At 41.6% G+C, this 22,653-nt stretch overlaps 5 protein-coding genes across 9 annotated transcripts in view; 3 read left to right on the forward strand and 2 right to left on the reverse strand.

Annotated features, from left to right (window-relative positions):
- Positions 1-15,974, forward strand: part of Ak1 (Adenylate kinase 1) — a 30,152-nt gene extending 14,178 nt beyond the window's left edge. For 2 of the 4 annotated variants that reach the window (XM_028318949.1, XM_028318946.1), the window contains exons 2-5: positions 1,859-2,048; positions 13,834-13,982; positions 14,407-14,577; positions 15,831-15,974. In XM_028318949.1, the coding sequence (XP_028174750.1) occupies positions 1,859-2,048; positions 13,834-13,982; positions 14,407-14,577; positions 15,831-15,920 (600 nt within the window). In that variant the 3' untranslated portion in view covers positions 15,921-15,974. Of the gene's footprint in view, positions 1-1,858; positions 2,049-3,316; positions 3,466-3,902; positions 4,074-4,455; positions 4,627-13,833; positions 13,983-14,406; positions 14,578-15,830 lie in introns of those variants that run through there. The other 2 variants (XM_028318950.1, XM_028318947.1) reach the window with 1 other exon arrangement.
- On the reverse strand, positions 4,855-8,455 carry LOC114363269 (adenylate kinase isoenzyme 1-like). Its single transcript, XM_028318945.1, has 5 exons — positions 8,253-8,455; positions 7,580-7,801; positions 6,415-6,573; positions 5,824-5,964; positions 4,855-5,126 (listed from the first exon to the last, which is right to left on the reverse strand). Exons 1-5 carry the CDS (start codon positions 8,283-8,285, stop codon positions 4,902-4,904), a joined length of 780 nt encoding a protein of 259 aa, XP_028174746.1. The 5' UTR covers positions 8,286-8,455; the 3' UTR covers positions 4,855-4,901.
- CTL6 (C-type lectin 6) lies at positions 8,876-9,787 on the forward strand. Its single transcript, XM_028318951.1, has 2 exons — positions 8,876-9,264; positions 9,508-9,787. The coding sequence occupies exons 1-2, from the start codon at positions 8,904-8,906 to the stop codon at positions 9,768-9,770; spliced, it is 624 nt and encodes a 207-aa protein (XP_028174752.1). The 5' UTR covers positions 8,876-8,903; the 3' UTR covers positions 9,771-9,787.
- A 254-nt stretch (positions 15,975-16,228) lies between the features above and the next one.
- Positions 16,229-19,041, reverse strand: LOC114363267 (adenylate kinase isoenzyme 1-like). The gene is made up of 5 exons (XM_028318944.1): positions 18,837-19,041; positions 18,193-18,414; positions 17,549-17,707; positions 16,896-17,036; positions 16,229-16,500 (listed from the first exon to the last, which is right to left on the reverse strand). Exons 1-5 carry the CDS (start codon positions 18,867-18,869, stop codon positions 16,276-16,278), a joined length of 780 nt encoding a protein of 259 aa, XP_028174745.1. The 5' UTR covers positions 18,870-19,041; the 3' UTR covers positions 16,229-16,275.
- A 469-nt stretch (positions 19,042-19,510) lies between these two features.
- On the forward strand, positions 19,511-22,531 carry LOC114363274 (calcium and integrin-binding protein 1). Of its 2 annotated transcripts, XR_003656766.1 has the most exons (7): positions 19,511-19,881; positions 20,230-20,460; positions 20,579-20,788; positions 20,861-21,225; positions 21,301-21,664; positions 22,015-22,216; positions 22,481-22,531. XR_003656766.1 is itself a non-coding variant. In XM_028318956.1 (5 exons), the coding sequence occupies exons 1-5, from the start codon at positions 21,175-21,177 to the stop codon at positions 22,500-22,502; spliced, it is 558 nt and encodes a 185-aa protein (XP_028174757.1). In that variant the 5' UTR covers positions 21,049-21,174; the 3' UTR covers positions 22,503-22,531. The 2 variants fall into 2 exon arrangements, 1 of the variants encoding a protein (XP_028174757.1); XM_028318956.1 differs by lacking the exons at positions 19,511-19,881; positions 20,230-20,460; positions 20,579-20,788 and having other exon boundaries at positions 21,049-21,225; positions 21,301-21,335; positions 21,417-21,664.
- The last annotated feature ends 122 nt before the right edge of the window (positions 22,532-22,653 follow it).

Here is a 22,653-nt window from a genome sequence, read left to right on the forward strand (position 1 = left end):
TAGTAAATTCCTTGACAAATAACATCTAACAAAGTTAAAGATGTCACTTCATTTATTAAACCCCCGTTTTAAACTTGTCAATGAAGAGAAATATTTGATAGGTAGATAAGTACCCTGTGGAGTTAAATAGGTGTTATATAAAAGCTATTTGCTTTTAGAAAGTGATCAGGATTCGGTTACAAGGTCATCAACTGCGGCTATGGAAAGTAAACAAATAAATATGTAAAGTGTATGATTGAAATATTCTTGTTTAGTGTCGAAAGAAAATGCCTACAGTTTTCTTGGTGGTATGGAATGCAACTTGCAACTCTAATATTTTCGAGTTCAACTAAGTACCTACATATTTCTGACTTTACATCATCTATGATACCGTGTGTGTGTGTGACTTATGATGAATACCCTGAACCTAATATTATCAGTTCAAAAGACTTTTTCAATAACAAATAGGTATGTTATTGAAAACGTCCCTAGGTAGGCTTGCTCTTGAAAAAACTTCTTATTTACGACTCTACAATTCTACAAAACATCTGATTTCTAATTCATATCTGCATTATTTATTTGCATCTTCTCGTTTTTTGGCAGCTCTTTACTTTCACAGTTAGCGTCTCTATTTTGTACAACATCTAAAATAACTCCATTGACGTACAGTCGCCAGAACATCAGACTGTTGTTACAAAACCGCACTTATATCAATTGGAAAAGATGCCACAGGGTTCAGCATGATATTCTGTAGACTGTTCATTGGCGCACGCGCATCTAACATATAATGTTTCATGTCGTGGCAGGGAAGGTGAATCCATTGAAGTTTGTGAGACTGTAGCAAGGTGAAAACCCAACTCTTTGGCCAGCAATCAAATGAAATAGGAAGTCTACGACGGTTGTGGATAACCTTGGATCTGAAGACAGCGAAATAGTGTTTCAAACGGCATTTGAAACGAATCTAACATGGCAAATGATACTCACTTCCTGTAGGTACCTACTATATTTCAGAGAAAGGCTACGAGTCTATTTGTCAACTAGTTTTATTCGCGAAAATACGTAGTACATCTGTGCCCGGGACTGACTAAAGTTTCAAAGAACGGGACGTAGCGGTAAATGAGGCGTATCGTAGAAATTCTTCAAGAAATGAGGACTTAACCTTCTTTAACAAATTACAAAAAAGTTTTACTCATGACATTGACATAAGCCAAAGTCAAAAGCTCAGCCATAGCATACGTCAATCAGATAGTGAAATTATCATTATTGTGTGCTCAATAATCAGAAATGGAGGAGAAGAACTGCTTCCCCTGTGACGAGCCGATCATCGACAAGGCTCCACCTTGCCCGCTGCAATGCCACTCACCTAAATGCAAGGCGTATATGAGCAGGGTCAGGGTCATAAACATTAAATACTAATGTAGAGGTTTAAGCCAAGAGTAGGTACCTACTACCTACAGGTGTAGCGCAGGGTAGGTTTCTGTAGCTGTACAGCAGGAGCAGTGAGAGTGACTGCTTTTGTTTCGTCAAAGATCAGCGACACTTTAGATTGATCCACTACCTAACCTGCTCAGTTAAGTTCAGTGTTCTGCGATAAAGGCATCATACTCTGGAAGGTGGCAAATGCTCGATGCGAACAGCACAAAAAGCGAAACACTGCGGTATCTTTTAAGTTGTAATAAATACAAGTGGTATGACGTTGCAATACAAATGTGCTGTCCATTAAGTATTTACATAGGTATTCTTTAGAATATAAAGCTGATATTATACAACACCTTTCAGGATATAATTGACAGTATAATTTCAGTTGAATAATAGTGAGTAGATTTTGTTGACAAACAATCAACTCTCGTCTGTTGAACTCGAGCTTTCGCTATTCCAGGCCCCAGTAGACACCTCAAAGAAGCCCATCGTATGGATCCTGGGCGGTCCCGGCTCGGGCAAGGGCACGCAATGCGAGAAGATCATCGCCAAGTACGGGTTCACGCACCTGTCCACCGGCGACCTGCTGCGCGCCGAGGTCAAGAGCGGCTCCGACCGCGCCAAGTGCCTCACCTCCATTATGGAGCGGGGTAGGTGCAGCTGGCTCATCATCATCATCATCATTGTAGGCTTATACTGACTATCCGACATAAAAAGAAGTGAAATTCCACCATCGACCTGATGCGCGCCGAGGTACCGCTCTTGCGGCATTTTACGGTTCAAAAGTGTCTTGAATCGCGATGACATCGATGCACGCGTTAGAAGAGGAGAGTTGCCTGAAAATCTGCGAGCGACTAGAAAGATTGATGGTGGTCTTTTGGCATCTACGGGTCCACGCACCTGTCCACCGGCGACTTGCTGCGCGCCAAGTGCCTTACCTCCGTCATGGAGCGGGGTAGGTACAGCTGGCTCATCATCATTGTTGACTTATTCTGACTATCAGACTCTTTAAGAATAAGTAAAAGTCCACCGGCGACCTACTGCGGTTCCGACCGCGCCAAGTGCCTCGCCTCCATCATGGAGCGGGGTAGGTACAGCTGGCTCATCATCATCATTACCCGACTATCATCATTGTAGGCTTATACTATCAGACTGGTGACCTGCTGCGCGCCGAGAGAGCGGCTCTGACCGCGCCAAGTGCCTCACCTCCGTCATGGAGCGGGGTAGGTATATAGCATCATCATTATCAAGGTAGTTCATCAATACTGACTATCAGACTTCTGGGAAAAAGTAACTAAATAGGGACGATGATAGATAATGCACACAAAGCAAACTCCCTGCACCCATTGAGTCTTATCTCATGGATGAGAGAATTATGGTTCATACTTACTTTCGCGAACGCGAATTCGTGCTAGATTGATATACGCGCTAGACGAAGAGAGTGGCGAGGAAATCTTCGCGCGAATTGAGTAGAAACTAGAACTTGTACATTTTTTGAGTGAGAAAATACATGGCAGTCAGTCAGGCGCTATCTTTTCGGGTGTTGGGCGCTCTAAAGGCTTGGGCAGACCAAACGCGGGGCAATAGCAGCGCAGTTTGAATCCGGGCCCGCGCAAGTTGTAATACAAGAAAGTCTTTGAAGTGTGTCACACCAAATTTGAACGCGGGCCCGCGCTGTTGTATTACCTACAATGGCGGCCATATTAGCATGACACACCGGAGGCAGGGCGGTAGCAGCGCGTTGAAAGCGGTTTTCGAATATTGAAGTTTTTGACAACCGCCCGCGTTGCAACTGCTTTGAAACTGCGCTGCTTTCAGTGTGCCTACTGCCGCGCTGCAACTGACCTGTGTTTGGTCTGTGGAAGTCTTAACGCCCAAAAAAGTACACTTTTTATTTGTCATTGGTATTTGATTCCAGGTGAGCTGGTCCCCAACGACGTAGTGCTGGAGCTGCTGAAGGAAGCGATCATCGCGCACGCGGAACAGGCCAAGGGCTTCCTGGTGGACGGCTACCCACGCGAGAAGTCGCAGGGCATCGCCTTCGAGAAGACCATCGCGCCAGTTACGGTAAGATATGAATATATTTAATTCAGATCATTTGGTATCTACTGCAGGCAGGAACAAGGTCCTCTAATCCAGGGACTATAATGTTTAGTTAGGCACTTGGGCCTATACTCCCCCCTACACTCCAGACAAGTTTATTAGCCGTGGTCTTCGCATCATGGGAGGAATGGGGGTCGCTGTTGAGGGTAGCTATTCTCACAAAAGTAACTGTTGGACACTGGTTACAGCTCTATCTATGTGACAGATCTCGAACTTGACAGCTCGGCGGCTTCCGTTTCCGTCCAGGGACTTTTTCTTCATCTTGGCCATGTACCACTGCACCGTTGATTGGACATATTGATATTTGGAAGGACAAATAAAACAAGTATTGGTTTCTGTAAAGTGTTTGCTGGTTGTTCTCTCCCCGTACACATACATAACAGTAACAATGCTCATTCCAGGTGATAATCTACTTCGAGGCGTCCTCAGAGACGCTGACTAAGCGCCTGTTAGGCCGCGCGGCGAGCTCGGGCCGCGCCGACGACAATGAGGACACCATCAAGCTGCGCCTCAAGACCTTCCTGGACAACAACGAGCAGGTCCTGTCGCAGTACCCGGACAAACTTAGGAGGGTGAGCATCTTCTTTTTTTTATGAGTATAAAAAATTTTTGGGCACAGAAAGGTCGCGAAGGACACCAGTGGTGCGCATCCAGCAGTTTGTCCAGCTGTGGTTGTCCTTTGGTTGAAACAGAGTGCATAACACTAATACCACTGCTTATAATACCAAACCTCGAAAAAATGAAGAATTTGAATTTAGTCTAACTGGTATTTTTCTGAACATGGACTCTGAATGGACCATTGTATCTGAAGGAGGAGTCTGGTAGAGAATGCCACCCGGCATTAAGTCCACCAATGTACAGAGATTATGTGCATGAAATATAAATAAATATCTGTCGTGATATTTCGTGCCAATAGACCTTGGTTATTTAAGACTTCCGACGTTCCTTTTCCAGATAAACGCGGAGACGTCAGTGGACCAGATCTTCGACGAGGTGCAGAAGATCCTCGACCCCATTGTAGCGAAGGCGGCCGCAGCCAACTGAGCGAGCTTTGCTTTAGACAATCTGTACATATTAATGATAATTTTAACTATTTAATTAAAATGTTTTTATTCTGTTACTACCTATTAGTTTTCCTGCGCAAGTATCTTACTTTGTCCTTATTCTCTTTCCATCAGCTCTCGGCAGATGATGTCTGTTGGCCACCGTTGGTAAAACGCCACCTAGTTAGTGCCATCCACCACCTCTCGGCCACCTCTCGGTGGAGGATCTCGATAGGGCGAGATGGAAATAAAAGATCCCATCTACATTGTCTCTAACGTAGCTAAGGAAAGTTAAAATGAAATGCCCAAATATACAAACATTAACATGTAATACCAAAATTCAAAACATCTACGAAATCACTTTTCTACGTCGACCGTATCGGCTGGAGGGGCATCAGTGGGGGTCACAGGACACGTGAGGTTGGCCATGGGGCACGCCAGGGGGGCCACGGCGGGGGCCGAAATGGCCGTGGGGGGCCGTGGGTCAGGGGACTCGCTGCGCTTTTGACTCTTCTCGATCGTGTCGGACAGGATTTCTTTTAGGGTAGACGCTAACGCTTTGGGATTCCCCGTGCTGTCAACCTGAAAGAGTGGAAGGATTATTGAGCGTTTTATTAGACGCCTGCTCTTTACTCTACGCTAAAACAAAAAAGTTATTTCTTCCCTTTTGGCAACACAGTCATGCTCTAAGGAGGAGTGAAGTTAACTCAGTCATTGCCTGAGGTATGGGAACGGCACGGGAGGGATGATATTGACATAATGAGGGCTATCGTTTTAGCGCTCACCAGTTAGCGCCACTGTAGAGTAAGGTCCTGTCACTTGCTAGTCGCGAAGACAGTGGCGCCAACTGGTGAGCGCTAAAGTGGTAGGAGGACTATCGCATTTGCACTCATCAAGATGGCGCCACTGTAGAGTAAGGTCCTGTCACTTGCTAGTCGCGAAGACAGTGGCACCAACTGGTGAGCGCTAAAGTGGTAGGAGGACTATCGCATTTGCACTCATCAAGATGGCGCCACTGTAGAGTAAGGTCCTGTCAATCGCCAGGGGTGCCAACTATTAAGAATAAAAACGATAGCCCTCATTATTATGACGTGACAGCAGAGCATATAATCTGTAACACATTTGAAGTCTCGCGGACGTTTGACGTCGCAAAAACACTTTTCCGTGCCGGTTCCACACCTTATTCACTGACTGAATTAGCCGCTAGCTAGATCTATAGATACTTCTACAAAAGTAGGTGCTAAAATAATCTTCTAGAATTCCAGAATATGTTACTTACGGTGACCACGTGCCCTCCGAACCGTTTGTGTACGTTTTTGACTTTGTGCGCCGCTTCCCGGACGATCTGTCGCGCCGCGTTGATCTCCGACTCTGGTCTGCCCAGCTCTGACAGTTTGTTTTGAAGTCTTGTTGCGGCCACCTGAATTGGAAAACCATCTTAAATGTCATCTGATTGAGACAGTCAGTTAAAGAAGATTATAGAAGTGACTCTTTTGAGCATCAGCTGCGTAAGGAGCACGCGACGCGCGTTATTAAAGTACCTAATGCATAGATTCACTTGTTCAAAACGTTGATTAGGCTGACGCCAAGCGAGCGTAATTTCCGTAGCGTCGTTGTGAAGTTACAGTACAGAACTTTTTGTAGACTCAAAAAACGCGTCATAATATGACGCGTTTAATAAAAGTCATAAGGGTTCCTTTTAGTCACTTAGGTCAGATCAAACCATAGATCCTTTCTACAAGTTGATATCCAAACCTGGACATTTTCCCTCTTTCTCATTTAAGTAGATGTTGTGACCTAAGAGTGACAGACAGAACTAGACCTAGGTGCGCGTTCTGAAATATTTATAGGACTGCAGATGTAAAGGTACCTCGTTGTCAACTTCAAGCGCCACGATCTTCTCGGGCCACTTGACCTGCCGGTTGAACATGTTGGACATGCGCGGGTTCTTCGGGAAGCCCACCAGGATGAAGCCGCTGGCGTCCTGGTGCATCAGCATCGCCTCCTTTATTAGGTCCACTGTCAGTTGCTGGAATAACAGATGAGCTATAATATTTATGCCACTTTTAGAACTGAGCTTCTGCTGCTAATCGCCTTAAATAAAAAAGTTGTGAAAGCCGCCTTCTTTATTTGAGGCGTCTAGTTTCAAATCCCGCTAAAACGATTTTGATAAAATTTCGAGAAATTGAAAAAAACCGCTTATCCATATAGCTTTGGCATTAGGCAAAAAAAAATATGATACGAATTATTATTGTCATCTGGCAATACTAACAGTAATTGCTATTTATCTTTAATTTAAATATAATTTGAATTATAATGAAAACTATTTTCATTTTGGCGTATTTTGTTACGAACATTCGGTTTTAATGGGATTTGAAACGGACATGTTGTATTTTAGCGGGATTTGATAAGAGCAAATTATGAAGCAACCACGTTATAAAAAAATCTCCATACTGATATCGCAGTCACGTGACCAAAATACCGTGCTACCATTGGTCAATCAACTTTTAGAGGGTTTTGAAAGAAACGGACGGCGTTTTAGCGGAGTTTGTAACACAAACCTAATTTTAAGTGCTAGTTTAGTACTCTTTTAGTATATTTTGATCGAAAATGATTGAACAGTATGATGAGAAAATTGCAGTAGCATCATTTAGAGAATATAAACAGAAATTAGTTGCAGGAGCGTTTTAGCGGGTTTTGAAACTAGACGACTCATTTATTAGTGTTTTTAAATATTTAGAACAAGATCAGAAAGTGAATTTGTAATCACTTTATAAAGAAACAAGTGCCGAACTTACAGAGCAATAAGTACAAAAACACGGAGGTGTGAATTTGCTCTTACCGCCGAACACGGCGTTATGCAAGGACCGAACATCCCCGTAAAATAAAAAACTTTCCATTACGAAAGTAATGTACGTAGTTCTATTTCTTATTTCTACGTGGATTCTTCTCTGAGACTCGGCTTTCCTCAATGAGCCTTCAACAAATAAAAACCAAATTCCTAATCCTAGGAGAAAACAAAGACTTCATCAAACCTCAGGGATATCTTCCCTGGCCTGCAGCTTGTCAGCAATCAGCCGGCCTCTAGCTGTGTCTTTCAGAGCCTCAGCAGCCACCAGCTCGCCAGGCCTGATCATGGTGTACCCGGTGATATTGGAGATGGTCTGCGCCACCGTGTGGTTCCCTGCTCCTGGCACGCCATTCACGAAGATAACCGGCAAATGCCGAATAGGGGACATGTCGTATACCATTTCTTCCTGGAATTTGGATAGAGTTTTAGAACTGCCATAGGGATTGGATAGGGATTGTTTATAGGGTGGTTGGAATGAAGAAGAGAATCATTTTATTAATCTTAATAATTTTCTGACTCATTGATAAACTCATCATCACTGACTTTTAATGTATGGTTAACACAAATAATGTAAAATACTATCTATCTTCTCTCTACTCTTTAAAGTCAGAAATACGTCGTTTAAGGATTTTCTGTAAATAAAAGATCTATGATCTATGAAATGAAGTTAGTTTTCATTTACAGATCCTCACTCTGAACTACCTATTCGTAGATTATATTAAGGTTTGCAGGTACATTGTAGGTACCGAATAGAGACCCTAGAAGCACTTGCTTTGACATTTGAAGGAGTTTGACAGGATAACAGGAACAGCAGTATGGTCCGTCTATTCACACATACAAAAACATTCAAGACTTACCTCCTCCATCCTTCTAGAGTAAAAACAACCCATTTTGTCTAAAAATAAACTAAACACTAGTACGTAACGAATGTAAATCTAATATTTATTCTCACTAAAGTTTGCGAAGTAAAATGACATCTCCAAATAAATGACAACTGTTTGAACGTCTAGATTTGACGCTTTTTCGAACTGAGGCATTTGATTAGTTTTTCAGACAGTGTTTAAAGGTTTTACGGTCCCACACAATACAAACTTTTTTGAAACTTAACCATTTGTTTATGGCGATTTCTACCAGTGAATTATTCCGCGTATTTTATCAGGGGGTTATTATAAATAATTAATGGACATTAATGGACTACAGAATGAGTAGATATGATTGATACCTCATGGCTTTTCAACAATTCAACAACCTTATTAATAGTCATTCATTCGTATGCGGGACAATAATCATCTAATTATCTTCCAATCATATTGTCATGGAGGTTCAGTCAGTTCCTATTTCCGCTATCACATACCATAAAACAGAACTGGTACTTACTCAGCCACTCAGTCACACTCAGAGGTACTTAGTTCAGTAAAAAAAACGGCCACTAGTCAAAAATGTATCCTAACATCAAGTTATGTGCCATGGATTAAAGCTATACTGTCTAAAATAAGTCAAACTCTACAATGAACCAATTGCTATCACTCCTCATCATCGCCATAGCCGCATCACAAAACACGGCAAACATGAGATGTTCAAGTGACTCCCCTCCACGCGCCCCAAAATACCACCTCATGGAGAAATGCCACCGGTCCAAACTTGGCATAGCAGCGAAAGCAAACTATAGCACCTTGACCAGCTGCCAGAGACTTGGCATCGAGAAGAAAGCTTTAGCGTTGAACTTCAGCCCACCTGATGCCTGGAGAGCTGGTGATGAACCGCTGGATTACACTTGCGAAGTCCTGAAGTGTGCTGAAGCGGATGGCGGGCTGTCCCTGGTGAATGACACGAGATATGACTATTACAGCATCTACGCAAGACCTATTCGTAAGTAATAAAAGTCTGTTCCTTTCTAGTCAGTTCTTTGTTATTCACTTAAATATTCGATGATATGCTAAGGTTGTTTATTAGTAACAATAGAATATTAGTAGAAACATATTACGCAGTCATTATCAACAGCGGCCACAGAATAAAACCAAACTAAGTCATAAGAAAACTTTAAATCTTTTCGTTTGTTTATATTATTATGCAGATCCTATTACGTGATCCAGTTCTTCTTTAAACTTTTAGCCAATGTAAACGCAACATGCGTACCAGCCACCGGCATGTTCTACCTCTTACCCGCTAGGCACAACTTCAGCCAAGCTGCGCAGGAGTGCAAGAACATTAGCGCAGTGCTGGCTGACGTCACCAGTGAGCAGCGAACAGATTCCTTGGCTCAGTTGCTAGCTGGCGCTTCTGTGGACGCGGCTTTGGTGGGAATGAGAAGGAATAATGAGAGCATGTTTCGAACTTTGAATGGTAGGTCATCGTTAAATTTTAAATCATTGTGAGTTAAAGAATGTTAAAAAGTAATGATCTAGACCAGTGGGTCTAGACAAAGTGCAAATTATAATCGCAAACCAGTCGATAAGTGGTCGAAAAGCCCCTTTTTTGTATGGAGTTTTGACGGATTCGATTTTCGATTCGATCAAAAAGTGCGTTTTGTCTAGGGGGGCAGTGGTTCTTAACCTTTAAGTCACGAGGGACCATTTTACCAAATTTCTGTCTTGTCAGGGACTTGTCAAAATCCTATGAAAGGGTTTCTCGCCCACTGTGCGCCGTTTGCATTGTGTTGACTCGACTCATCACGTCACGTCACTTGTTTATTACGATGTCTTCGTGGACCACTTGGAATGCCTCCAGGGACTACCAGTGGTCCGCGGACCACCGGTTAAGAACCACTGATCTAGACTTAAATCCTGACAAAGTCCTAGATCCTAGGATCAAGATTACCTAAAAGATACCAAGATTGGTTAACTAAAAGATAAGAATTTTTCAGGGGATGCCCTAGACTGCACGACCTACCGCGCATGGGCTCCGGGGCACCCACGACGATATGCCGCCCAGTATGACTGTGCCCTGGTCACCCGGCAGCGGATCTGGCGCTCAGTCGCTTGTAAATCAAAACAACCAGTCCTCTGTGAGTTGTTACCAGGAGGACCTTACAAGAGAGGCTCTATATTTGCCTCTACAAGACGTGAAAGTAAAGGTAAGCAAAATAGTCATGGTAAAGTTGGTGTTTTTTATGGAATTTTAATGTATTGTTTTTGTGTGTTTTCAGAAAATGATCACAACGCCACCACGACTATGGAAAATAAAAATTAAAAGATAATATTTATTTAATCTATATATATAAAAGAAAGTCGTGTTAGTTACTTCGCTTATAACTCAAGAACGGCTGAACCGATTTAGCTGAAAATTGTCAGGGAGGTAGTTTATAGCCAGGAGAAGGACATAGGATACTTTTTATCCCGTTCGAAATAAAAAAAGTCTGCTTATTTATTGCCATTAGGGCGGAACAAAGTTCGCCGGGTCAGCTAGTTATATCTAAAGTTTCCAGTTTAAAAAATATAGAAAACGTTATCTTTGCCAAAAAAAATATGTTTCGTGAACTTGAACTGAACTGACAGCTGTTGAGCTGTCAATGTCATTATCAATCAAACTGGCTGGCTGGCTGTTTGTTTTTGTAAAGAATAGTTGAATTTAATGCATAAATATTAAGAAATCTTGACTTTTAATACGATCTATTAAACCAAACAGCGAAGTAATTTGATTACCGAATTAAGAAAATGGGCCAAGGGAAAAGTCAATTTACCGAAGAAGAACTACAAGATTACGAGGTATGTAAGGAAGGGACCACCTTTGTTTAGACTTCTAATAAAACTGTGATTCATTGACCTCCAATTCTGTTTCAGGATCTAACATACTTTACGAAGAAGGAGGTTCTGTAGTAAGTATTCAAATTTTACCAAAAATATAGCCATTTTCGTGACTTTTCATTCAAAATTTTTTTTAGTGCGCACCAGAAATTCAAAGCGTTAGCGCCAGAGAAAGTTGGACACAATAAAAATGCTAAGCTACCGATGGCCAAGATCCTTCAGTATCCTGAGCTTCGGGTGAACCCCTTCAGAGATAGAATCTGCAAAGTATTCAGCTCTAGTAATGATGGGGACTGTACTTTTGAAGATTTTCTCGATNGCGCGGAGTGAGCCAGGCCTGCTTATACTTATAATGTCATGTCATGCACTAAATAATTCCTTGATATCTGGTTTTGGTAAATAGATATCACCTTGAATTTTAACCCAGTAAATATGTCACTGAAATCTCAACTGAATGTCTCTATCTTATCATCATTTATGTAGCTTTTCTTAGTTTAAAAGTGCTTTTTTTAAGCCTATTTACAGAAATAAATGAGTTTTACGAGTTTTTTTTAATGATTTTTATGAGAGTTTTAGGACAATTACCTATTATTCTTTTCAGATTAATTTTAGCTATTGTTTTGTCAACGTATATTTCTGCTAATCTATTTGCGTATGTCAAATATCGCGTTTGCCGAACATCGGCGCGCGCGCATACACTTTCTACGCGAAGCCTTCAGCAAATATTCGCTTGGAGAATCGGTATTGCATCGGATTTCATTATTTTAGGTCCAGTTGCGCATTATAATAATTAACAATCTTGCAAAGTAAAGTTTGTATTGTTTTGTAAAACTTATTTTTACGTTGGATTTAAATAATGGTGTGATGATAATTTAAGTTTTTTCTTTTTCGGATGCTTGATTCTTCGTTCGTATTAATCTCGGTTCGTATTCTAATAGCATACTTAAATTGGAATATTCGCTGTAGTTATACTTGTTATACTCTTGATCCCGTTTCAGTTTAATTGGAGCTTTTCTGGACTAAATCCTTCCACAAGTCCTCTTAATTTTGAGCACCCAAGAGACTTAAATTTAAAAGCTCTTATTCATCATTAACGTTAGAAAGTTGCCTGATTCTGTTGAGTACTCGTATAATGGACAACACGCATAAGTTGTAATATTAAGTTAATTTATGATTTAATTTAAAGTTTAGATCACATACATTACACTAGTTTTTATTTCACCTCAATCCATCCAGTATTACCGAAGATAGAGCCTCGAGAAGTTTACGGACCTTTTTAAATTTTCAAAAATTTCCAATATTCGCGCGTGACGTCACAACATGATTTTTCAGCCCCCACACGTTAACCCATTTAGCACTTTTTGTCTTTTTCCAAATAAAATAAAATTTTACCCAACTGACAACTGTTGTTAGTTGTCATCGTTCAATCACATTTCAAACCCAAAAGTAACCATTATTATGCCACCTATTGCCAATTTTGTGCACTATTAAGCCATTTTTAAATTTATTTATGAGCTATAGATGCTAAAAGCGGATTATACGAAACTCCACCCCTAATGGAGTAAAACGAGGTCCACGCGTACGAAGTCACGGATGCGAAAGTTTGGATGTCTGGATGTTTAAAGTAAAGTAAAGTCATGTTTATTTCTCACCAACATAACAGATAATATTATAACACATATTGATAATAACAAACAATCAGGAAAAATAAAAAGTAAGAATGTTGGACGTTGGTGAGTTGATACCTGAACTAGGAAGATTCCTGTGTCTCAGGTTTGTTACTCTTTCACGCAAAAAGTACTCAACGGATTTTGTTGAAACTGTACAATATTATTGTTTGTAACCCAGATTACCATATAGGCTATAATTTATGCCGATCTGTGACACTGAATTTCACGCGGGTGAAACCGCAGATATAATAAGCTAGTCGTGAAATAAATAGGAAAGTTTAAGGATCTGAAACGTGGTCGCTTACTATGGGCCTCATAAGAAGGCTCAAGGTCACCCAAAGGGCGATGGAGCGGGCTATGCTCGGGGTTTCCCTGCGTGATCGAATCAGAAATGAGGAGATCCGCAGGAGAACCAAAGTGACCGACATAGCACGCAGAATTGCTAAAATCAAGTGGGAGTGGGCGGCGGGACACATAGCTCGTAGAGACGATGGCCATTGGGGCAGAAAATTTCTTGAGTGGCGACCACGGGCTGGAAGACGTAGCGTGGGTAGGTCTCCTACTAGGTGGACCGACGATCTGGTAAAGGTCGCGGGAAGAACCTGAATGCGGGCAGCGCAGGACTNCCTCACCTCCGTCATGGAGCGGGGTAGGTATAGCATCATCATCATCAAGGTAGTTCATCGATACTATCAGGCTTCTGGGAAAAAGTAACTAAATAGGGACGATGATAGATAATGCACACAAAGCAAACTCCTTGCACCCATTGAGTCTTATCTCGTAGATGACAGAATTATTATGGTTCATACTTTCGCGAACGCGAAGCTAGATGGATATAGGTACGCGCTAGACGAAGAGAGTGGCGAAGAAATCTTCGCGCGAATTGAGTAGAAACTAGAACTTGTACATTTTTTGAGTGAGAAAATACATACATGGCAGTCAGTCAGGCGCTATCTCTTCGGGTGTTGGGCGCTCTAACGCCCAAAAAAGTACACTTTTTATATGTCATTGGTATTTGATTCCAGGTGAGCTGGTCCCCAACGACGTGGTGCTGGAGCTGCTGAAGGAAGCGATCATCGCGCACGCGGAGCAGGCCAAGGGCTTCCTGGTGGACGGCTACCCGCGCGAGAAGTCGCAGGGCATCGCCTTCGAGAAGACCATCGCGCCAGTTACGGTAAGATACAAGCATCAACTGCAGGAACAAGATCCTGGTAATCCAGGTGCAAATTGAGGTTTTAGCCACTCTTGGTAAGACGAGCCTGTGGACTCTGATCTGATGACATCCACGTGAAGAATAGGGGTGGGGACTTACTCTACCGGAATCACATCTAACGGGAAGCCTAATGCGTGTATTTAGCTATCAAAAACGTCTCCAAAGAAAACGATACAATAGAGTAGGGTCTAGTCTCGCTTTATAGGGTGGCTGGACATCTGCCGGAACCACACGGCGATGACGAGAGGTATAGCTAGTGGGGAGCTTAATACATACACGCAGCTATCAAAAACGCCTGAAAAAGATACCTACTCTAGAGGAGTTACCTAATCTCGCTTTATCAAGAAGTCTAGCTTTTTTCTTAAAGTAACAATGCTCGTTCCAGGTGATAATCTACTTCGAGGCGTCCTCAGAGACGCTGACTAAGCGCCTGTTAGGCCGCGCGGCGAACTCGGGCCGCGCCGACGACAATGAGGACACCATTAAGCTGCGCCTCAAGACCTTCCTGGACAACAACGAGCAGGTCTTGTCGCAGTACCCGGACAAACTTAGAAGGGTAAGGATCTAACGTACTCTTCGCATGATCTATCGTAATTCATGATCCTTTGATCCTCTTTAGTTGCGAGGTCTTTCGACTAGTGGTAAAAGACCACTTTTACCACTAGTCGAAAGACCTCGCAACAACAAAAAGGTTACTGGGGTAGCTGAGATAAACAATCATCTAACTAAAGTAAATTCAGTTGAGTATGTATCCTCTTGAACGGGAACTCGGGCAGCGCTGACAATAACGAGGACACCATGAAGCTGCGCCTCAAGACCTTCCTGGATAACAACGAGCAGGTCTTGTCGCAGTACCCGGACAAACTTAGAAGGGTAAGGATCTAACGTACTCTTCGCGTGTTCTATCGTGATTCATGATCCTTTGAAGGAACAAAGGATCACATTGACTAGTCAAAGTCCTCGCAACAAAGAGTTAGGTTAATGGGGAAGCTGAGATAAGTGAGAAAGTAAGTTCAGTTATTATCCTTTTGATTGGGCGCTCGAGCCGCGATGACGACAATGAGGACACCATTAAGCTACGCCTCAAGACCTTCCTGGACAACAACGAGCAGGTCTTGTCGCAGTACCCGGACAAACATAGAAGGGTAAGGATCTAACGTACTCTTCGCGTGTTCTATCGTGATTCATGATCCTTTGAAGGAACAAAGGATCACTTTGACTAGTCAAAGTCCTCGCAACAACGAGCAAGGTTAATGGGGAAGCTGAGATAAGTGAGAATCTACAGTAAGTTCAGTTATTTATCCTCTTGGTTGGGCGCTCGAGCCGCGATGACGACAATGAGGACACCATTAAGCTACGCCTCAAGACTTTCCTGGATAACAACGAGCAGGTCTTATCGCAGTATCCGGACAAACTAAGGAGAGTGCGCGAGCATCTTCTTTCTGAGAAATTTTTGGGCACAAAAAGGTCGCGAAAGGCACCTGGATGCGAGCAGTGGTGCGCATCCAGCTGTTTGTCCAGCTGTGGCTGTTCTTTGGTTGAAACAGAGTGCATAACACTAATACCACTGCTTATAATACCAAACCTCGAAAAAATTAAGAATTTGAATTTAGTCTAACTGGGATTTTTCTGAACCAGGACTCTGAATTGACTATTGTATCTGAAGGAGGAGTCTGGTAGAGAATGCCACCCGGCATTAAGTCCACCAATGTACAGAGATTATGTGCATGAAATATAAATAAATATCTGTCGTGATATTTCGTGCCAATAGACCTTGGTTATTTAAGACTTCCGACGTTCCTTTTCCAGATAAACGCGGAGACGTCAGTGGACCAGATCTTCGACGAGGTGCAGAAGATCCTCGACCCAATCGTAGCAAAGGCGGCCGCCGCCAACTGAGCGAGCTTTGCTTTAGACAATCTGTACATATTAATGATAATTTTAACTATTTAATTAAAATGTTTTTATTCTGTTACTACCTATTAGTTTTCCTGCGGAAGTATCTTACTTTGTCCTTATTCTCTTTCCATCAGCTCCCGGCATGATGACTGATGTCATTGGGCACCAGGCTGGTAAAACGCCACCTAGTTAGTGCCATCCACCGCCTCTCGGTGGAGGATCTCGATAGGGCGAGATGGAAATAAAAGATCCAATCTACATTGTCTCTAACGAACCTACCTAAGGAAAGTTTAAATGAAATGCCCAAATATACAAACATTAACATGTAATACCAAAATTCAAAACATCTACGAAATCACTTTTCTACGTCGACTGTATCGGCTGGAGGGGCATCAGTGGGGGTCACAGGACACGTGAGATTGGCCATGGGGCACGCCAGGGGGGCCACGGCGGGGGCCGACATGGCCGTGGGGGGCCGTGGGTCAGGGGACTCGCTGCGCTTTTGACTCTTCTCGATCGTGTCTGAGAGGATTTCTTTGAGGGTAGACGCTAACGCTTTGGGATTCCCCGTGCTGTCAACCTGAAAGAATGGAAGGATTATTGAGCGTTTTAATAGACGCCTGCTTTTTACTCTACGCTGAAGCAAAAAGTTATCTCTTCGCTTGTGGGAACCAAGTGCTCATGAGGAGTATAGAAGCTAACAAATACGAAGCTACAAATCTTTAAGTAGCGGCACTAGAGGGGTGACATTGACATATTATGATGGAATAGAGCAAACATAGGTAACTAAATCTAAAGCACATTTTGAAGTCTTGCGGACAATTGATGTCGTAAAAACACCTTCCCCTGCCGCTCCCTCACCTTAGGCTCTGACTAGAGTTAGCCTCTAGATCTATAATAAAGACTTATAAGTCAGTGCTAAAATACTTTTCATGTTTTTTAATCTTCTAGAAAATTCCAGAATATGTTACTTACCGTAACCACGTGCCCTCCGAACCGTTTGTGTACGTTTTTGACTTTGTGCGCCGCTTCCCGGACGATCTGCCGCGCCGCATTGATCTCCGACTCTGGTCTGCCCAGCTCTGACAGTTTGTTTTGAAGTCTTGTTGCGGCCACCTGAATTGGACAACCATCTTAAATGTCATCTGAATGAAACAGTCGGAGAAGATTAGTATAATGACTCTTTTGAGCATCAGCTGCGTAAGTTGCACGCGACGCGCGGCGTTATTAAAGTACCTAATGCATAGATTTACTTGTTCAAAACGTTGATTAGGCTAATGCCAATCGAGCGTAATTTCCGTAGATAAATGTTCAAATTCCAACACATTTTGCGTCGTTGTAAAGTTAATTACAGAACTTTTGTGTAGACTCAAAAAACGTTTAATAAAAGTCATAAATGGAACCCTTATGGCTGAGGCCAAACGAGTGTAAGTAATATTATTACCTACTCGTTTGGCCTCAGCCATAAGGGTTCCTTTTAGTCACTTAGGTCAGATCAAACCATAGATCCTTTCTACAAGTTGATATTCAAACCTAGACATTTTCCCTCTTCTAAGAGTGACAGACAGAACTAGACCTAGGTGCGCGTTGTGTAATAATATAGGAACTGCAGGCAGATGTAAACATACCTCGTTGTCAACTTCAAGCGCCACGATCTTCTCGGGCCACTTGACCTGCCGGTTGAACATGTTGGACATGCGCGGATTCTTCGGGAAGCCCACCAGGATGAAGCCGCTGGCGTCCTGGTGCATCAGCATCGCCTCCTTTATTAGGTCCACTGTCAGTTGCTGGAATAACGGATGAGCTATGATTAACTATGTCAGTTGCTATAGGACTGAGCTTCTGCTGCAATACGCCTATGACCATACATAAAAAATGTCTTCTTTATTAGTGTTTTTAAATATTTACTCCAAGATCAGAAAGTTAATTATTGTAATCACGTTTTATAGAAACAAGTGCCGAACTTACAGAGCACAAAAACACGGAGGTGTGAGTTTGCTCTTACCGCTGGATACGGCGCTATGCGGCGAAAATGACAAACAAACTTTCCTTTACGTATTTCTATTTCTTATTTCTATAAGACTTATGCCCGTTTTCACCATCAACACCTAATTTTTAAGTGACCCCTTTGAAAACAAAATTCCTGTAATTTATTACCATAGGGGTCACATAAGGATTGATGGTGAAAACGGACATTAGCTTTCCTTAATGAGCCTTCATAAAATAAAAAACAAATTCCTTAACCTACGAAAAAACAAAGACTTCGTCAAACCTCAGGGATATCTTCCCTGGCCTGCAGTTTGTCAGCAATCAGCCGGCCTCTAGCTGTGTCTTTCAGAGCCTCTGCAGCCACCAGCTCGCCAGGCCTGATCATGGTGTACCCGGTGATATTGGAGATGGTCTGCGCCACCGTGTGGTTCCCTGCACCTGGCACGCCATTTACGAAGATAACCGGCAAATGCCGAATGGGGGACATGTCGTATACCATTTCTTCCTGGAATTTGGATAGAGTTTAAGAACTGCCATAGGGATTGGATAGGGATTGTTTAAAGTAGGTACAATATGGGGTGGTTGGAATGAAGAAGAGAATAATTTAATTAATCTTAATAATTTTCTGACTCATTGACAAAATCATCACTGACTTCTTAAAGTCTACTCTTTTACCCTTTAAAGTCAGAAAAAAGTCGTTAAGGATTTAGAACATTCTGTAAATAAAAGATCTATGAAATGAAGTTACGTTTTTATTTACAGATCCTCACTCTGGACTACCTATTCGTAGATTATTATAGATTGTAGGTACCGAATAGCGACCCTAGGTGCACTTGCCTTGACATTTAAGGAGTTTGACAGGATTACAGGAACAGCAGAAGGTATGCTCCTTTCTATTCACACATTACAAAAACATTCAAGACTCACCTCCTCCATCCTTCTAGAGTAAAAACAACCCATTTTGTCTAAAAATAAACTAAACACTAGTACGTAACGAATGTAAATCTAATATTTATTCTCACTAAAGTTTGCGAAGTAAAATGACATCTCCAAATAAATGACAACTGTTTGAACGTCTAGATTTGACGCTTTTTCGAACTGAGGCATTTGATTAGTTTTTCAGACAGTGTTTAAAGGTTTTATAACGGTCCCACACAATGCAAACTTTTTTGAAACAACCATTTGTTTATGGCGATTTCTACCAGTGAACTATTCCGCGTATTTTATCAGGGGGTTAATAAATCATTCACAGCTGCACACCAAAATTTCGTAATTAAGTAATTGATTATAAAATGAGTAGGTATGATTGATACCTCATGGCTTTTCAACAATTCAACAACCTTGTTAATAGTCATTCATTCGTATGCGGGACAATAATCATCTAATTATCTTCCAATCATATTGTCATGGAGGTTCAGTCAGTTCCTATTTCCGCTATCACATACCATAAAACAGAACTGGTACTTACTCAGCCTCTCAGTCACACTCAGAGGTACTTAGTTCAGTAAAAAAAACGGCCACTAGTCAAAAATGTATCCTAACATCAAGTGGATTGGAAACTGGAAACCACTGGATTAAAGCTACACTGTCTGAAATAAGTCAAACTCTACAATGAACCACTTGTTATCACTCCTCATCATTGCCATAGCCACATCACCCAACACTGCAAACATGAGGTGTTCAAGTGACTCTCCACCGCGCGCTCCCAAATACCACCTCATGGAGAAATGCCACCGGTCCAAACTTGGCATAGCAGCGAAAGCAAACTATAGCACCTTGACCAGCTGCCAGAGACTTGGCATCGAGAAGAAGGCTTTAGCGTTGAACTTCAGCCCACCAGATGCCTGGAAATCTGGTGATGAACCACTGGATTACACTTGCGAAGTCCTGAAGTGTGCTGAAGCGGATGGCGGGCTGTCCCTGGTGAATGACACGAGATATGACTACTATAGTATCTATGCAAGACCTATACGTAAGTTATTAATAAGTTGTCTGTTCTTTCTTGTCAGTTATTTTAAGTTTAAACTTTAAACCTCCACTGAATAAAACTAAATCTACGAGTAGGCAATTGCCTACTTATTCTAAGGAAGTAAGACGAAGGATCTTAAGAACTAGTGGATTGACGATCTGGTGAAGGTCTCGGGAAGTACCCGGGGCAGGGCAGGACAGGTCGTGTGGACATCCTTAGGGAAAGCCTTTGTCCAGAACGAATAAACTTATTAAATTATAAGACGGATACGATTAAATTATGGCGCAGTTCATTTCTATTTTGTAGTTATTCTATCCTACCTACTTATTTGTGTACATATTATTATTACAGCGAATGTGAATGCGACATGCGTCCCAGCCACCGGCATGTTCTGCCTCTTACCTGCCCGGCACAACTTCAGCCAAGCTGCGCAAGAGTGTAAGAACATCAGCGCAGTGCTGGCTGACGTCACCAGTGAGCAGCGAACAGATTCCTTGGCTCAGTTGCTGGCTGGCGCTTCAGTGGACGCTGCTTTGGTGGGAATGAGGAGGAATAATGAGAGCATGTTTCGAACTTTGAATGGTACCTAGGTCATCGTTAAAATTTTAAATCATTGAGCTTAAAGGAAGTTAAATAGCATGATCAAGACCTACCTATATCCTAGAATCAAGATTACCAATACAAGATAAGAATTTTTCAGGGGATGCCCTAGACTGCACGACCTACCGCGCGTGGGCTCCAGGGCACCCACGTCGATATGCTGCCCAGTATGATTGTGCCCTGATCACTCGCCAGCGGACATGGCGGTCTGTAGCTTGCAAGTCAAAACACCCAGTCCTCTGTGAGTTGTTACCAGGAGGACCTTACAAGAGAGGCTCTATATTTGCCTCTACAAGACGTGAAAGTAAAGGTAAGCAAAATAGTCATGGTAAAGTTGGTGTTTTTTATGGAATTTTAATGTATTGTTTTTGTGTGTTTTCAGAAAATGATCACAACTCCACCACAACTATGGAAAATAAAAATTAAAAGATAATATTTATTTAATTATATCTAGTTTCCAGTTTAAAAAATATAGAAAACGTTATCTTTGCCAAAAAAAAATATGTTTCGTGAACTTGAACTGAACTGACAGCGGTTGAGCTGTCAATGTCATTATCAATCAAACTGGCTGGCTGGCTGTTTGTTTTTGTAAAGAATAGTTGAATTTAATGCATAAAAATTAAGAAATCTTGACTTTTATTACGATCTATTAAACCAAACAGCGAAGTAATTTGATTACCTCCCATTTTGCTGAAAATGGGCCAAGGGAAAAGTCAATTTACCGAAGAAGAACTACAAGATTACGAGGTATGTAAGGAAGGGACCACCTTTGTTTAGACTTCTAATAAAACTGTGATTCATTGACCTCCAATTCTGTTTCAGGATCTAACATACTTTACGAAGAAGGAGGTTCTGTAGTAAGTATTCAAATTTTACCAAAAATATAGCCATTTTCGTGACTTGAGTCTTCTCTGAGTTTCATTCAAAATTTTTTTTAGTGCGCACCAGAAATTCAAAGCGTTAGCCCCAGAGAAAGTCGGCCACAATAAAAATGCTAAGCTACCGATGGCTAAGATACTCCAGTATCCTGAGCTTCGGGTGAACCCCTTCAGAGATAGAATCTGCAAAGTTTTCAGCTCTAGTAATGATGGGGACTGTACTTTTGAAGATTTTCTCGATATGATGTCGGTGTTCAGTGAAATGGCGCCAAAGGCGGTGAAGGCTGAGCATGCATTTAGAATATTTGGTAAGCCTTACTACAAAAGAGAAATAAAACCTCTTATATTGCTAGATAGAATAACTGACAGAAATAGGATTTTTATAGAGATACAGATACAATTTGTATCTGATAGACTTTTCAAATATCTTCTTATCCATATTTTCTGATTACTCCAATCCCTATCACTATAACAGGTTTCTAGCATGATAAATAGTGAGTTTAACTAAAGAATACTAAAACTCAGTAAGGCACAAAATACATACTGTTGGAGCTGGTTATTAGATCCAGTACCAGTATTATTACTTCCTGATTCTGAATACCAAGTCTCTACTCTTTCTATTTTGATACCCTAATGGCACACAATTTAAACTTTTCAGACTTTGATGGAGATGACATGATAGGAGTGTCGGACCTCCGTGAAGTTATTGAGCGTTTGTGTGGTCCGGACTTAAAGCTCAGTGACTCGGAAATTCAGCAGTTGGTGCAGAACGTTCTGGAAGAGGCTGATTTGGATGACGATGGAGCACTCTCATTCGCTGAGTTTGAGCATATCATTGACAAGAGTTCAGATTTTTGTCAGTAAGTGAAAAGGTTTTCCTGTTATTGTTTTTGATTTTATAAGTACTTGGTCACTAAACTATTCAAAGAAAAAAAAGAAGAATCAGACATTAATTGCCTAATAGGGATAATTATTATTGTTATTCTTAAAAGGCCTAATTTGTAATTGAGGTAATTGCTAACATGGTCTAATGACAGTATTTAATTTTGTTTTTTTAGTAAAATCATTTATCAGTAAGTATATCTTCGTTTGTATTTATAATAAAACTTTTATTCTCATTTCAGCTCATTCAGGATAAGGTTGTGAAATAGTCTTGAAGAAATACTCAAAAATAAGTAAATAAACATTTTTACTAAGGTGTAGTCCATCCAACATTGCTCACCTTTTTATGGAAACCTCTGGTTAAACCATAGTTAATTAGATCTTCTGTTATCTTACTCATTGCCATTTATTGAGG

This window comes from Ostrinia furnacalis, unplaced genomic scaffold, assembly GCF_004193835.3.
Source record: "Ostrinia furnacalis isolate ACB-3 unplaced genomic scaffold, ASM419383v2 OfSCF7055, whole genome shotgun sequence".
NCBI lineage: Eukaryota > Metazoa > Arthropoda > Insecta > Lepidoptera > Crambidae > Ostrinia > Ostrinia furnacalis.

Bases quoted from the DNA above. Each gene is read 5' to 3' on its own strand.
- LOC114363269 (XM_028318945.1), bottom strand. From the start codon at position 8,285: ATGGGTTGTTTTTACTCTAGAAGGATGGAGGAG. The intron at 6,574-7,579 runs GTTTGATGAAGT...CTGTTATTCCAG, and splicing joins CCAGGGAAGATATCCCTGAG to CAACTGACAGTGGACCTAAT. The intron at 5,127-5,823 runs GTAAGTAACATA...CCACTCTTTCAG, and splicing joins TCGGAGGGCACGTGGTCACC to GTTGACAGCACGGGGAATCC.
- CTL6 (XM_028318951.1), top strand. From the start codon at position 8,904: ATGAACCAATTGCTATCACTCCTCATCATCGCCATAGCCGCATCACAA. The intron at 9,265-9,507 runs GTAAGTAATAAA...TTAAACTTTTAG, and splicing joins CATCTACGCAAGACCTATTC to CCAATGTAAACGCAACATGC.
- LOC114363267 (XM_028318944.1), bottom strand. From the start codon at position 18,869: ATGGGTTGTTTTTACTCTAGAAGGATGGAGGAG. The intron at 18,415-18,836 runs GTGAGTCTTGAA...TCCAAATTCCAG, and splicing joins ACTCTAGAAGGATGGAGGAG to GAAGAAATGGTATACGACAT. The intron at 17,037-17,548 runs GTATGTTTACAT...TGTCCAATTCAG, and splicing joins CGCTTGAAGTTGACAACGAG to GTGGCCGCAACAAGACTTCA.
- LOC114363274 (XM_028318956.1), top strand. From the start codon at position 21,175: ATGGGCCAAGGGAAAAGTCAATTTACCGAAGAAGAACTACAAGATTAC. The intron at 21,336-21,416 runs GTAAGTATTCAA...AATTTTTTTTAG, and splicing joins ACGAAGAAGGAGGTTCTGTA to TGCGCACCAGAAATTCAAAG. The intron at 22,217-22,480 runs GTAAGTGAAAAG...TTCTCATTTCAG, and splicing joins AAGAGTTCAGATTTTTGTCA to CTCATTCAGGATAAGGTTGT.